At 35.8% G+C, this 14763-nt stretch overlaps 1 protein-coding gene across 5 annotated transcripts in view; it reads right to left on the bottom strand.

Annotated features, from left to right (window-relative positions):
* The window catches only part of UBR3 (ubiquitin protein ligase E3 component n-recognin 3), a 98138-nt gene that overhangs the window by 51097 nt on the left and 32278 nt on the right, over positions 1–14763 (bottom strand). For 3 of the 5 annotated variants that reach the window (XM_063162082.1, XM_063162083.1, XM_063162086.1), the window contains exons 13-24: positions 14586–14675; positions 12943–13071; positions 12793–12845; positions 12033–12166; positions 11462–11546; positions 9902–10044; positions 6737–6833; positions 6172–6313; positions 3847–3951; positions 2475–2648; positions 2229–2258; positions 555–1015 (exon numbers count right to left, since the gene is read on the bottom strand). In XM_063162082.1, the coding sequence (XP_063018152.1) occupies positions 555–1015; positions 2229–2258; positions 2475–2648; positions 3847–3951; positions 6172–6313; positions 6737–6833; positions 9902–10044; positions 11462–11546; positions 12033–12166; positions 12793–12845; positions 12943–13071; positions 14586–14675 (1643 nt within the window). The remainder of the gene's footprint in view (positions 1–554; positions 1016–2228; positions 2259–2474; positions 2649–3846; positions 3952–6171; positions 6314–6736; positions 6834–9901; positions 10045–11461; positions 11547–12032; positions 12167–12792; positions 12846–12942; positions 13072–14585; positions 14676–14763) is intronic. The other 2 variants (XM_063162084.1, XM_063162085.1) reach the window with 1 other exon arrangement.

The following is a 14763-nucleotide window of genomic DNA, read 5'->3' as shown; positions in this document are numbered from 1 at the left end:
GGACATATCAGAGAGATTTTAATGAAAAATTTGTTTTCAAACAAATAAAATAGCAGAAAAATAAAAGTAATCCAGAAACCTACTGAGTCAGAGAACTGCACTTTTCTACTCAAATTTCTAGAACCGTAACTACATATTCTGGTTACATAAACCCTTCAAAATACTGGATGGACAAGTACTCAACTGTCTTCTTGTTCACTCCAGCCTGTGCTCTCTACTGCAGTTACTGAGGTAAGTACTCTGACCTGAATTCCCCACTTTGTATGCCCTAACCCTCCAACACTCTGCACTCTCCACTCCTCTCAAATCCCATGTTCCAGCCCTTTGCACCAGCCAAGTGTCAGTCTCTTCCCACTCCAGCCAATTCTTTGCAGCTGAGTCTGACATCCCCCAAATGTCAATCTCTGTCTCTCCTCAGAGATTGGGACTCCTCAGAGAGTCCCTCCAGACTCATTCTTTTAGTATGTAATTCATACAAAATCCTAAAGATCAATCAATAGATGCACAACACACACTGTCCTTCTACTGCTCCTTTATCTTGCTATTAAAGTTACCTTTCTTCTTTATCCAAAGTTTTCTTCTCTGCAGAACTGATCTTTTTTGGTGGTACAGGAGGTGTCACCTTCCTGCATATCTCTTCAATGATACGTTTATTCAGTCTGCTCTGTACAGCAGCTTTCAGTAAAATTCTTTCTACTGCTGTCATTCCATCTCCGTGCGAGTACCTCGGAATTTCTGGGTGGATTAAAACATCCACATCATCCAGCCACGGAGGATAGTAAGAGTTTTGTTTTCCTGAGAGTTTGTGATGCAATTTAATCAGCAAAGACAGTATGCTCTCCTTGACTTCTAGAATGGCTGTGGTTAACTGTGGAGTTGCACCAGGGGCTGACCATTTCATCGATGTTTTGGGCCGAACCACCTGATTTGCCTCGCTGGTGTTCCGATTGATGATCTCCTGAAATTTCTTCCGACGTTCTGCCACCAAACTGAACACTTGAGCTGTCCCTGAGTTCTTGGGAAAAAAATTATCATGATTAATTTGCAAAAATACAAGTATAAACAACCGACATTTCTAAAACTATGAAAAATATTTGAAGCTAGGAAGAAAAGCATGAAACAAAGATTCTTTTCCACTCCCAAAATGTGTTGAAAATTAGGATAACAAAATACTAAACCTGCATATTGTATTTTTGTACAAGTGTTATATGCAACTGTATAAAAAGCCAAGTACCAAAGGAAAATATCCATACTGAAAAATCTAGCGACTGGTTTTACTCTAGTCTAACTTACAATTCTGTTATCCAGGTAATATTTCCTTAGTTTTTCTAGAATGGTAATAACTTCAGTATCTTTATGTCATTTAAATGCCTTTATTCAAATCTAGTGAGCGTTGTTGCACAATGTAACTCATTACATCACACGTGAATACAGGTGAGCCCACAGATCCCCATGAACATTGTGCATTTTATCTGGATTTATTAGGTAGCATCCAGAAGCCACACAAGCCTGTTTGCCAGAACTTGCTATCCAGGGCATGTGAGCATAGGAGTGCAGTTACTTTAATGACAGAGCCCATTTAGATCTATCTTATACTACTCTTGCTTGCAGTACCATGTATACCATGTCCCTACTTTAGATTTTGTCTATTTTTCTGACATGAACATGCAAAAGAAATATGCACTGTATTCTGCTACATCTGGCACACAGTAATCTGAAGTGCTGTATACAACAGATACAAAACCAACACTGACCCAGAGATTGTATCATCTACTGGCCATAAATCTTTCAGGATCCCACCATTTATGTATTCCTTTGTTTCACAACAACAACAACAAATTGCTATTAATAATTTGAAAAGCCCTTTCAATGTAAGGTTAAACTTACCTAGACTGAAGAAAGCTAAGACTATTCTACATTATTAAATGTTAGTAGTATCTTGGCAAGATCAAACAGGCCTAAACAGAAAGCTCAAGTAGTAAGCTATCAACGGCATTTTATATTTGATAGGAAGCTTTTATTTCCAAATACATATTAAAAATGTTTTATTGCTTCAAAGTCTGCCAGCTAACATGACCATCAAGAACATGAAAAAAGCACGAGTCCTTGCAATATGAATTAAAAGGAAATTCAGGAAAATTAGAGGATTCCACTGAAAGTTAAGGTGAGCACAATTAAAGCACATTGCTAGTTAATGGCTTAGGAGAACAAACTGCACACAGATCTACCTCTCTCTGGAGGCTCTTCCGCCTTGAACTCTGGTAGATTGAGGACAAAAAAAGTCATTAAATACATCATTAGGAAGGAAGCATCATTGGAAATAAATTCTATTTCTGCTATCAGTAAATATAGGAAAAATAACTGAAGGAAAAATATCCTAAGGAACTCATAAAAACAGTAACAAAACTAACAAAAATGCCAACACAGGCAATAACTTAAACTAACCCAGAGAATCTGGTATTTTATCCACTTACTTGTGATGAAGCTAAACCATCAGAACTTGTACTTGCAGGTGGTTCTTTCTTCACCTCAGGAGCAGTTTCTGGTACTCTTACTCGGACATAGTTAATGAAGTGACGCATGTTAGAAACCAAATTACTGCCTGGAAACCAACTATCGTGGCAACGCTCTTGTCCACCTGCAGACTCCTAAAACAATTAAGCAAACTGTGGTATACTTTCTCTTATCAAATTTCTCATATTAAATAATTTGTGCTGCTTTTGTAACTGTATAACAGAGGCCATAATATCTTCATGAGATAGGAACAGTATGTTGAACATTACGTACTATGGGGGCCTGAATATATGTATTGTTATAACAACAATAAGAATACAACAACTGAAGTATAGTAGGAGTCCTAGTGAATATCTATATTATATTTGGTGGGTCCTAGCTATTCTAAATGAGTCATAGCTGCAAAGTCCTTAGTTGGGCAGCAGCTGTGGCTCGTAAAGATAGCTGGGATAAAAGGGGTGGGTCAAGAGCCCAGGAGGAGCCCCTGAGAAGAGAGGAAGGACTGTGCTGCAGAGAATGGAGAAGAGCCCCAGCAGAGAGGCAAGAACAACACTGCAGTGAAGATTACAACAACGTACCTCAACAAAGCTAATATACCTTTTAAAAACTTGCAAAGTTTGATAACTGATGCGAGTCCCGTGAGGTCCACAGGCTGATATATATATAGCTCTAAGTATTTTATATGAATATAGTCAAATACAGCCAGTGGTGCTAGCTAGCAGAAGTAAAAGGAACTCCAGAGAGTAATCCTAAGCCGTAAAATTGAAAATTAATATAAAAAATCAGAATTATACAGAAGTCAATCTCTGGAAAAAAATGTGGCAGATTCTTAGTCAAAAAGCAGTGTTGATCAGTTAAAAAACTACGGTAATAGAAGGGAATTTGGAATCACAAAAATAATGGCTGTTTATATTCAAATATCATTAAAAGTAGAATTAAAAGCAGAATTAAAATTCTGACTTATTCACGTATTTTTGAAGATATAGATCTGTAGCAATAAAATGCTCAGTGATAAGGGTTTCAGGTGAAAATTTAGAGATTTTTAGACCTAATGATTTAAATTTTTTTTTGCACAATTTCTGATTTACACAGTGGTAAAGATCTTATCAATATGTGTAGTGAGACCTCATATACAGAAACTGCTGAAAAACCTAACAAGATACCATACTCTTCCTCACAACAGTATGTTTTTATTGTTTTATTAGTTGTTCCCCATATAAGTTAATAAAGATGCTTTATTCTAACTACTATGGTAAAATCTAATTTTAAAGAATACTGAATCATTACAAAATACCTCTGTATTTTGAAGAAAATGATGGTATTTATTCTTACCTCTTCATCTGATTCTTGTTCAGGAGAATTTTCCAACCCCAGCTCAATCAAATATAAAACCATGCAAAGCACATGCTCTGATAAATTCTGATGATCCATTAATATCTAGGTAGGAAAAGAGACACATCATAGAAGAATAAGACTTCAGTACATCTAAACTTAAGGAGTGTTCTGGATAATAGATTTTGAACTTCAGTTTTTGTGGAATTTTTTTTTGTTTGTTTTCAATTTCATTTAAAATTGTTTTGAGATTTAGAAAGAAACCTAACCTTTGATCATCACCACAAAAGCAAAATTTGATTTTATGTCTTTCCAGTCAAACAAATTTTTACCTTAAAGCCATTACTAGTTCAAGCTGTGATTTGCATGAACACCAGAGTGACAGGTACAGCTGCACAGACACCACTACTGCCAATTACAAGCAAAAAGCTGCTCCCACCTTCCCTCCCCTTTTCAGGTCATCAATCACCAAAGGCCTCACAAGGTCCTGGTCCTATCAGTGATGCTGGCATAACTGGGAATACCACAAAGGTTAACATCACTTTAGCTCATAACCACCTCCACATAATCTTTTTTAGTTAAAAATAATAAAATATCTTGTTTTTAAATTAATAAATGCCCACATCTTTCTTCCAACATAGCTTTTAATGCATTGAGAGGAAGAACAAATACTGCTAAAATTAAAAACCAGGACAACTTTCCTCTGGAGAATACTCTGAACTAAAGGAAAGAAAATGGCAAAAAAATGTAAGTTACCAAAAAAGTGGGTGAGAAAATATGTTTAAAATTTCATTGTAGACAGGCTATTATACAAATTAGTATTTTTAGACTGTAGCCTATCTTAAATATGACTTGGTTTTGAATGGATAAATTTTCTCAGTAGACAAAGCCATTAGAAACATCAGAGAGACAAAGTTCTTAGAAATAACATTGTTTTACAATATTAAAGTCACTAAAAAGTGACTGAGGAGCTGATTTAATCAAGCCCAAACAAATCTGAGATGATAGAGGTTATTTAATTGAAAGAGGACTCAGTCTTCTGTTCATATGAAGAGCACGTGTAATTGTGGCAGTTGGAATCAAAAGTCATATTGACCAATGCTTCTGAAAAGTAACATCACCAAACAGAGTTTACTGCTCTTCCACAGGAAGTCCCAAAAGCCAGGAGATATAATAAAGGCTGTCATGAATTGGGAAAATTTCACAAAGAGAGCAGGCATTACTTAAGCCAACCTACAAAATCAACTACTATGTATTTTCCATCATCCATAAATCTGGTGGGAAAGTATTTGGTATTCCAGCTAAAACAGCAACCCAGTAATGGCTAAGATTCTCAAGATTTAAGCCCTTGAGGGTTCTTAATGGACTAAGAGAAAAAGTGGCCTGAGACACCCAAGCAGGACAGTAAAAGATGATGCATTCCTTCCCCATAGTCTCAATTTTTGTTCCATGTCAAAACATTATTTGATCTTCTATGTAGTCCCAAGATCTCCTTTCCTTCACCAGCCTTCCTGTAGTACAACAAATATTTTCTATTCAACAGAAATTTAACAGTGAAACAAAATACCAGTTTTAGGTAAGCTGGGAGTCCTTAGAAGAGCACAGAAGTAAAAGTCTGCCCAGGAAAAATGTTACTCAAAGCAATTTTTGTAGTCCCTCATCTGCCTCTGCAGCACACTGCTTTGAAAACACTTTCTAAGTACAGATTCAAAGTCCATATTCTGATGAATGGACTCTTCAAAAAGCCTTGCTTCTCTTGAAGACAGCAGCAAACTATCAAAGATAAAACCAAACATAACTTAAAGGCACCAATTAACCCTAAAAAACAGTTGCTAAAACATTATCAAAAGCCAGAATATATTTAGGAAATGATGTTAGAAACAACTGCAGTTACGAGACTTATTTGACATTGAGGATTTAAAGCTATTAAAGTTTGTATTTTTGAACAGCCACTGCTGATGCCTTAAAATTCTGCAATGGGAGCCAGAAGAACACCACTTATGCCACTGTGCTCCCTGAAACCATCATGGAAGAGCAATCTGAATGGCACCTCTGATGGTTAATACAGTGTTCCTCAAAGTGGAACAGGATCTTTCAGCCACTTGGGTACTGACTTAGTGTGTGCATATGAAACAATCATTCGTGAAATAATCTAAGTGGTAGGGAAAAAAACTCGTACTAGACTCGAAAAATAAACCAAAACCAAAAATGTTATATTAAATGGAACCTGACTACTCCAAATAAAGTTTAAAAAGTCATGCTTCTAAGAACTTCTGTAAAAATGTTGAAGTGAACCAATGCACTTAATGCAAATCATGACTGTACCTTGTAAAGAAGTGTGAAGAGCACAATGTGCAGAGTTTTACAGTGCAAAAGCTTTATGAGCCCTCTGTAACTTGGGTGTAGCGGTGTTCTCTTCTTGTAAGGAGGCCATGGGTTTCCAGGGAATTTGCCACTTTGCTTTAAGCTGTTGAAACAAATGTTAAATGTTGAAACCACTGTTAAACACTGCAATAATGTAGAAACCTGCCACTGCTATAGATAAACTTTGCTTTGTGGACCTAAGTGTAAACTAAATAAAAATAGATAAGACTTCAAGTAAGCTGTAAATGATTTTTAAACAATATCTTTGGTTAAGTATTTTATCTGTGATGACATTCACTACTTTGTCTGTGGCCCTTCTGGTGTATTTTTAAACATTTATGGAAGAGTAAGAGACTAAGATAACCAAAACTCTGATATTGCTTGTTATAGACTATTTACTCAAGAACAAATCTGGGGCTTGAAAACACTGATAAAGTGATTAGCATTATCAGGCAGTGAAAACAAAACATTTGTTGTGAAATGAGCAAGAGGATGATGTTGCATTTCTAAAAATGATCCAACTTACAACGCTGTGTATCTGTCCATGGCAGACTGCACATCTCTGCGGTAAACTGTTCGAAGTATTACCATGACAGGGTCAAATTCCTTATCCCAAACTTCAGCTGTTGTTTAAAAGAAATTGCATGTTAACATTCTCTTTAAAGACCTTACCACTTATTTTAGATTCTCTCCTTAACTGGCTTTAATTATGTCACTTCTATTATATAATTTTTCCTGGCAAACTACGGCAATTTATAATTATTCTAACTAATAATACTTTCTATACTAATAATTACCACTCTTTATCAAACTAGAAAAATATTTCTTGCAAAATTTTGATTGGTTTCAAAAATAAAAAAGGGACACTTTATTAAGCAACTCCCATAACATCAATTCTGTATGCGACTTGTTTTGCTCTTTGTCATTTCCAAGTACTTGTGAGAAAAAGCTTACAGTATTTTTCACTTTGAACGTGATAAGCACAAGCCTCTTGAAAGGAGGAACTAAAGACTGTGGAGCTGTTAGCAGGTGAATGATATTTTAACTTTAAGTGCAGTGAACAAAATTGCTCCAACAACACAAGTCTTGTTCAGTATCAAAAATGGTCAAGCTTTGTATCAAATGATATTTGTGATCAATCCTTTACAAATATGCCTTTGTTTTATAACTAGTATTATGCATTATTTCAGCATTAAAATCTTAGTTACATCCATTTAATTTAGTAGCTCTAAAATAACATCCAGAGTGGCTGTTCAGAGCAATCACAAACAGAAAAGTCTAAACAGTCTATAAAAATATCCCATTTGATGGCCTTTTTTTCTATTTATAAGTTATTAAAAAACAAAACAAAAATCCAATCTAAAGCCAAATGAAGACACTAATTCTATGAATTGCTTTGAAGTGTTTAGCTCTCATAACACAAAAAATGAAGGCAAGATTCAATGACCCCAAAAGGAGGAAGAAACCCAGCGGATACAGAATTTGAGCTCCACCAGCAGGCGTAACGTAACACAAGTGCTCACAACATCCTTCAAAGTTCCCACAGGCAGCAATAAGCAGCTTTACCACACTTCTGAGATTAATTTTCCCCAGGCAGGAAGACAAGTGTCTATAATCACACCTAGTGGCCTATCCTCTATACATTAACCCCTGCTAAGACTAACTGTTCTACACATATCCTCACAGACTGCTGAGGGAGAGAACCTAGCAAAGTTTGCATTGTGTATTAAATACAATCAAATTTAGCTTATGAAAAAAAACCCCACATTTTTTCTGAACAGAATTTAGTATTGCAGTCTGAAGCACACACCAAGCTTGTTTGGGCTGCTAATGCCTAATGAGAAAAAAGGACTGAGTGAGCCATACAGTGAATATTGGAAATGCACATAGAGCTCATCTTCAGCACACAAATCTACAGTGTCAGAAAGAACCTGGCTCTGGAAGTTGGTTTTGGTTGGTTTTGGTTTTTTAAATGATGGTTAATGGAACAAAATCCAGGGATCTGTGAACATAAAGTAGATTCCACTCCCTCAAAGGAAACAAGGGATTAGAGGATTAGAGGGAATTGATCTGATCATGACTTGCTTTAACTATGACTGGCCACAAACTACAATTCTTAAAAGCAAAGGGTCTGAGAACCTATATAATCTTACAGGGAATATGAACACTTAAGAGGGTAAAGAAAGCCGTGCCAGCTTTTATTCCTACAGAAGATTTTTCAGCTTTTATTACTTTAAAAAAAGGGAATCTGTATAGTGTCATAAATCACTTCATTGTTCAATGCTATAGGTGAGATACTGAAGACAGTTTACCTCTGGAATAAACAGTTTACCTAAGTTAAAAAAACCCCCCAAACTATATACAAAAGAACTCCAAACACTGTAATCTAGCATTAGATTCCCTAAATATGAAGTGCTAGAATTAAAAACAAAATAATCCATCTCTTTTTCCTTCACATTGTGTTATGAAAATGACCAGCATGTAATGAGCTCCAGAAACTGGACAGGACATAAGGAAATGCAGTTTATGTAACAATAAAATTAAGTTATTTTAGATACATGGGTGTTAAGCTGCCTAACTGCACATCAAAAAACCAAGATGAATCAATTTCCAAAACTCTGGTTTCACAAGATTATTTCCCTAGTTGTAATTTGTATAAAAGAGCTTTACTGACACTTCAATCTCCCAGTACAAAAACTGGCAAACAATTACAAGTTATTACAATACTAGTACCTACATTAACCACCACTCCCCCCCCAAAAAATCCATGGAACCAAATGGTTTCAAAATTGCCAGACTCTAACCTTCCCAGTTCTTAGGGGAGGTATGTGGGGGAGGAAGGAGTTAATCTCTCTTCAGCTTTGCCATTAGCCTGAAGCACAACCAGAGCACATGGAGCATTTCAGATTTCTACAAGCTTATCTGCTTAGTGACATGACACAGTAATGGAACACTGAGTTCTTAAATTATTTCTCTCCTTTGATATACCAATGCTATGTTGAGTCCAATTTAGATGACAAGCTGGTCAGGGAAAGAAACTTGTCAGTTTTGCACTGTATGCACTGCAGAATTACAGAACAATGTTCTATAATAAGTCTAGTCTGAACTTTTTTCTAGGCCCTCACTACTGACAGCAAAAAATGTTACAGGATACTAATACAGTTGAGCAATATAAAATGAAGAATTATGTATCATGGTATCTTTAATAGTCAAAAGGTGGAGAAGTTCAAAGTATCTTTGACGTTTCACTAATGCAAACAGTTCTAGACTCTACTAAATATACACCATATTTATTTAAATCACAGAAATAATTAAGTATGCAGATCAGTAAAGTACAAATAAGATAATTTTTCATTTCTGTATTTTCCTTTGCTTTCTGAAGGTACCTGTTTAGTACAAGAAGCTCATTTTCACTCTAGATCAAAATCAATTTAAGACTACTGACAGTCTTTAACAATGCTCTTAAATAAGCAGTGGACAATAATGAAAAAGTCAAGTTTTGTGGGGTTTTGGTGGCTGTGGTAGGTTTGGCTTTTCTGTGAGGAGGATGGGGGGCAATTTTCAACACTGGTAGGTTGGGTTTGCTTTTTGGGTTTTTTACAGAAAAAAAGCCCACTACAACAAAATCAAACAAACCCTGGTTAGGCATCTTACCAATGACTGTGCTGCAAGAGAATGCTGATTACCATACCTTTAGGTGTGTACATTCCTTGTTGCATGGAACCTCCAGGCTCAAAAACAGGGGCTTTAAAGTCAGCAACTGCTGACAGGACTGATTCAAAGCTTAAGCTTCCTGGAATAATACCACTTTTAGGATTAGGGTTTTCTGGAATGTAAGGCTTACGTTAAGGAAAGCAAAGTGAATTTAGTTTCAGGACACAGAATTTCCCTCCTCTCTTGATATTTTCCATCAGTCATTTCAGACCACATCTCAGCAGTGCTCTGTGCTTACCACAAGAGGTCTGTATGCTCCAACTGCTAAGAACAGTAACTGGTACTGAAGAGAATCTAAGCCTCTCAGCTAGGAGGTTAAACTTTTTTAACTAAGACTTGCTTCATATTTGGTTCAAGCTGTTAGTACTTAATGAGAAATAGAAACCTCTGCCTGTAGTGTATATAAAGTTTCTGTGACTGTCTTTACTTACAAACACTGTCTCTCTTCAAAGGGAGAAAATATTTTGCATTTACATTCAAGTGCAGAAAAAGCAAGCAAATAGTTCAGGATCCATAAACACAATAAATAATTCTGCATCTTGGATTCCATAGTTCTTGTTTTTGGTAGCAATATTTAACTGACCTACTGGCATTACCCTAAAACATAAGCAGCACTTCCGCTCAGTGATAAGTGATTGCTTATAGAAATTATTCACTTGTTTTTACATAATTAAGTCATTCACTTAAGTGAATTGGTCTAAGTAATCACTTATTTTACATACTTGACTTAGTTACTAGAGATAATAATAATAATAATAATAATAATAATAATAATAATAATAATAATAATAATAATAATTATTGTTATTATTATTATTATTATGCATTTGTTAGTCTCAATCTCATCCTTTCCTATCTTCATATTCCTAATAATTTTGCTCATTGCCTATACCTGGATTGCAAGCTCTTGTATGCAACCACAACAACCTATTTAATTTGCCTACACAACTCAAGAGTGGTAGCAGGAAAACCTGCATATTTATAGTCAGCTGTCCAGGGACATGAACCCTTTGCCTGTGCAGAAGGACTTCTTAAAAGTTTGCTATTCTTTCCCCAGAACACATGCACTTCACTCTAATGTCAAAACAGCATGCAGGATTGCTATTATTTGCATTTTCAGCTATTGATAGCAAAAGCCAATACAATGTAGAATGTCTGCTTTTTATATTGGCAAAAACTCAATCAAAGGCTCAAATCCAGACAAATGTGATGCTTTGCTAACTTTCTACAATGTCATTGGAAAACACACATTTTACCTCACACCTAAAAGACTTCTAAAGACCAGTACATCATTTTGTATCAAAACTAATTTAAACTATTAAAAAGTATTGCATTTGCTGTAAGAAAAACCAAAATTGGAGCTTTTGCTAGTAAGTATATACAGTATATACTGTGTGTATACATATAGTAAATACATACAAACACACCTTCACACAGGTTTTTAATTATGTAACCTAAAACCATGTTGTTCAAGACTCACAACTATCCTAGCACCTGTCATTCTCAGACACATTAGTGAATATATTCCAAGGATATGAGATCCAATAATGAACTATGTGTCCTGTCATTCATGCACAGTTGGGCTACCATCTCTGCTCTGAGGATCTCATCATCTGTCATTCCTAGAACAATGAAATGTAAAAAGCTGTTAAAAAAGCACGATTTTAAGACACACATTCAGTTTTCATTTGACATTAAAAGCATGTCAAACATGATACAAATTAATATTAAGTAATGATACAATGCCTTAAAAATACAGGGGAAAAAAAAGGGGGGCATGCAAATATTATGAAAGGCACAGTCTCAATCAGAAAATACCATTATAAACTCAATTTGCTGTCTTTCTGGAAAAGATACAGAATCTTCATGTCATCACCTACACAAATCACCCACTTCCATCAAAGCCATTTTTCCCATTTTTATGTATCATATCTATTTCTATTTCATAAGGGATTAAAATACAGTAACTGGCAAAGATGAAACTGAGCATTGAATGCTTGAAGTTACTATATGGTTAAACAGCTTTAGGCACCTACTAAGTGCTGAATATAAATGAAGATGTAATAATGTTATTTACATATAGATATTCCTGAAGTAGTGACTCTTACCTAAGTGTAAACGAAGACTTAACAAAAGGACCAAAAATGTTAAGGCTCCTTCCAGCATGGACCTTTCATGTTCTGAGTCAAGAACAGTATTTTGATGCTGTGAAGCCATTGTTAACAGATCCACCACCTTAAATCTACACAGCAATCAGCAAAGTCAGAAACAACAATTAAACATTCTCCAACATTAAAACACCAATGTGAAACATAGTAGATAAGCTCAGGATAGCATTCACAACAACCAAAAATGAAATACAAAAGCCCAAATGAAAACCCAAAGTACAAACAAACATACATGAAAACCCTCTTCTTTTTAAATTTCAATTTTTATTTAACTATCAATGGAATGTGCTATATTGATATTCACTCCACATGAAAACACCTTATATTTATTAACATATAAAAACTAATGCATACTAATTGGTGTTCAAATCCTGATTTTTTTCCAGAAAAACAAACATTCTGTGTCTCTTACTACTGCTTCAGGATAGAATATCCTAGCATATGAACACATATGAAACTTAAAAAATCCTAAAGATGCTCAGAAAACAAATATCTTCAATACTGCCCAGTAAATCAAAAGCCAATGCTGTCTAAAATCAAGAGATACCTGTTTCAGTAGAGGCCTTAGGTGTTAGTTTTGGCTAGGCAGAGTTGTACCACTGAAGATATATATCAGATATGCAATTTTTCTATTACAAGCTATAAATTAGTACAACAGCCAGCACAACATTGAACAAAACCATTCATCTTTTAGTCCTACCTTTCAAAAACAGATGAAATAAAATAATCTGGGTCCAGTCTAGAGGCACAGACCTGTACAAAGACAGTAAATTAATTTTATTAAATTAATTCTAGTCAATAGTTTGTAGATAAATAATATTGGCTTGGCTCCTCAGAAAACATAACTTACTTGCAGCAGATAAATGTCAGGATCAATCATTGAATTGCAGAAATGAGACTGCACGTAAGTCATGGCCTGTCCTTTAATTTGTAGACCATTTCTAACCCACATATTGCTGTGAATTTCAGAAAGACTTGCCTGTTCAGAGAACATAAAAAGTTATAAACATTTCAGGAATGTTCAGCCACTCAGTTCAATATTAGCAGATCATCAGTATGGTACCATAGAAAAATAGAAATCATGTAACAGTTTGAATTGGAAGGGACCTTAAAGATTTCCAACACTTATGCCGTGGGCAAGGACACTTTCCAGGTGCTTAAAGCCAGTTTGCTTAAAGCCCCATTCACCCTAGTCTTGAACACTTCCAGGGATGGGGTATCCTTTACTTTTCTGGGCAACCTGTTCCAGCGTCTCACCGCCTTCACAGCAAAGGATGTCCTTGTAATATCTCATTTAACTACTCTCTTTCAGCTTAAAGCCATTGCCCCTTGTCCTGTCACTACATATCTTTGTAAGAAGTCCCCCTGGGGCTTTCTTGGAGAGTCACAGAATAGTTTGGGTTGAAAGGGATCTTTAAAGGTCCTCTAGTCCAATCCCCCTGCAATGATCAGGGGCATCTTCAACTAGGTCAGGTTGTTCAGAGCCCCATCCAATCTAACCTGGATGTTCCCAGGGATGGGGCATCTACCACTTCCATGGACCACCTGCTCCAGTGTTGTACCACCCTCATAGCAAAAAAGGTACTACAGGTCATCTAAACCAATCCTACTTCACTTTAAACCCACTAATCCTGTTCTATTGCAACAGCCCCTGCTAAAAAGTTTGCCCCCAGCTCTCTTGTAGGCCCCTGTAGAAGGGGTCCTAAGGTCTCCCCAGAGCCTTCTCTTCTCCAGGGTGAACAACAATTCTCTCAGTCTGTCTTCATAACAAAGATGCTCCAGCCCTCTCATCATTTTATTCACTATCATTACACATATACATGCATACATACTATAACTTTATAGACTTTTTTATACTAATTTACTTCTGGAGAGTAAGAGATAAAAAGAACCACTGCAAGTTTATGAAACAGATACCATACTTTCATATAAGTGCGTATTTCAGGCAATGAAAGTAATCAAAGACAAATGATGTGATTTATACATGTAGTTATTCCTTAAAATCTTCTCAAACTAACTCAAAATGAAGGTATTGTGGTACCAAAATGAACCAAAAATTAAGGCATCATGATTAAAAGAGATTAGATCTAAAAGCAGTGATTGCAAATACTACTCACTGCCACTTATGCACAAGTCCAAATTTGCAAATAAAAATGTTGTGCATCCATTCTGGAACCCACTCTCAATTTGAAATACAAAAGATTTGGGTTTCTTGTCAAACTGCACTCCATTCTGTTCACTTTACAATTCTATGTTTTCAGAGGATTGGTCCATTCTACCATTTTTGAAGAGCTGTAGTGAATACTATTATTATGTGCTTCTCAGAGTATGATAACTAATGCCCGATTTTTAATTTTGGAAAGAGGAAGGGAAAAAAAAAGATGTTACCCTAACTACTTAGTATATTGTAGTTATTATTGTCACACAGGGCTTATTTTTACATTCCACAAATAAGACATGCTTCCTATTGTTAAGTTAGAAGGCTGCCCGTACCTGAATCTGAAGTGGGTGAATCATGAGTTTCATCAGCATCTCCTGATCTGGCAGGATAGTATCCAGATCTAGTTCTTGGCATTTAACAGCCTAGAAACAAAAGCAAGCATATGCTGTGTTGAATGATTACATTCAGCAGGGAATTTCCATCTTCTGTGAAAATACAACACGTGCTTAC

This window comes from Melospiza melodia, chromosome 8 (genome assembly GCF_035770615.1).
Source record: "Melospiza melodia melodia isolate bMelMel2 chromosome 8, bMelMel2.pri, whole genome shotgun sequence".
Taxonomy (NCBI): domain Eukaryota; kingdom Metazoa; phylum Chordata; class Aves; order Passeriformes; family Passerellidae; genus Melospiza; species Melospiza melodia.
This window is presented reverse-complemented; position numbering and strand designations above follow the sequence as displayed.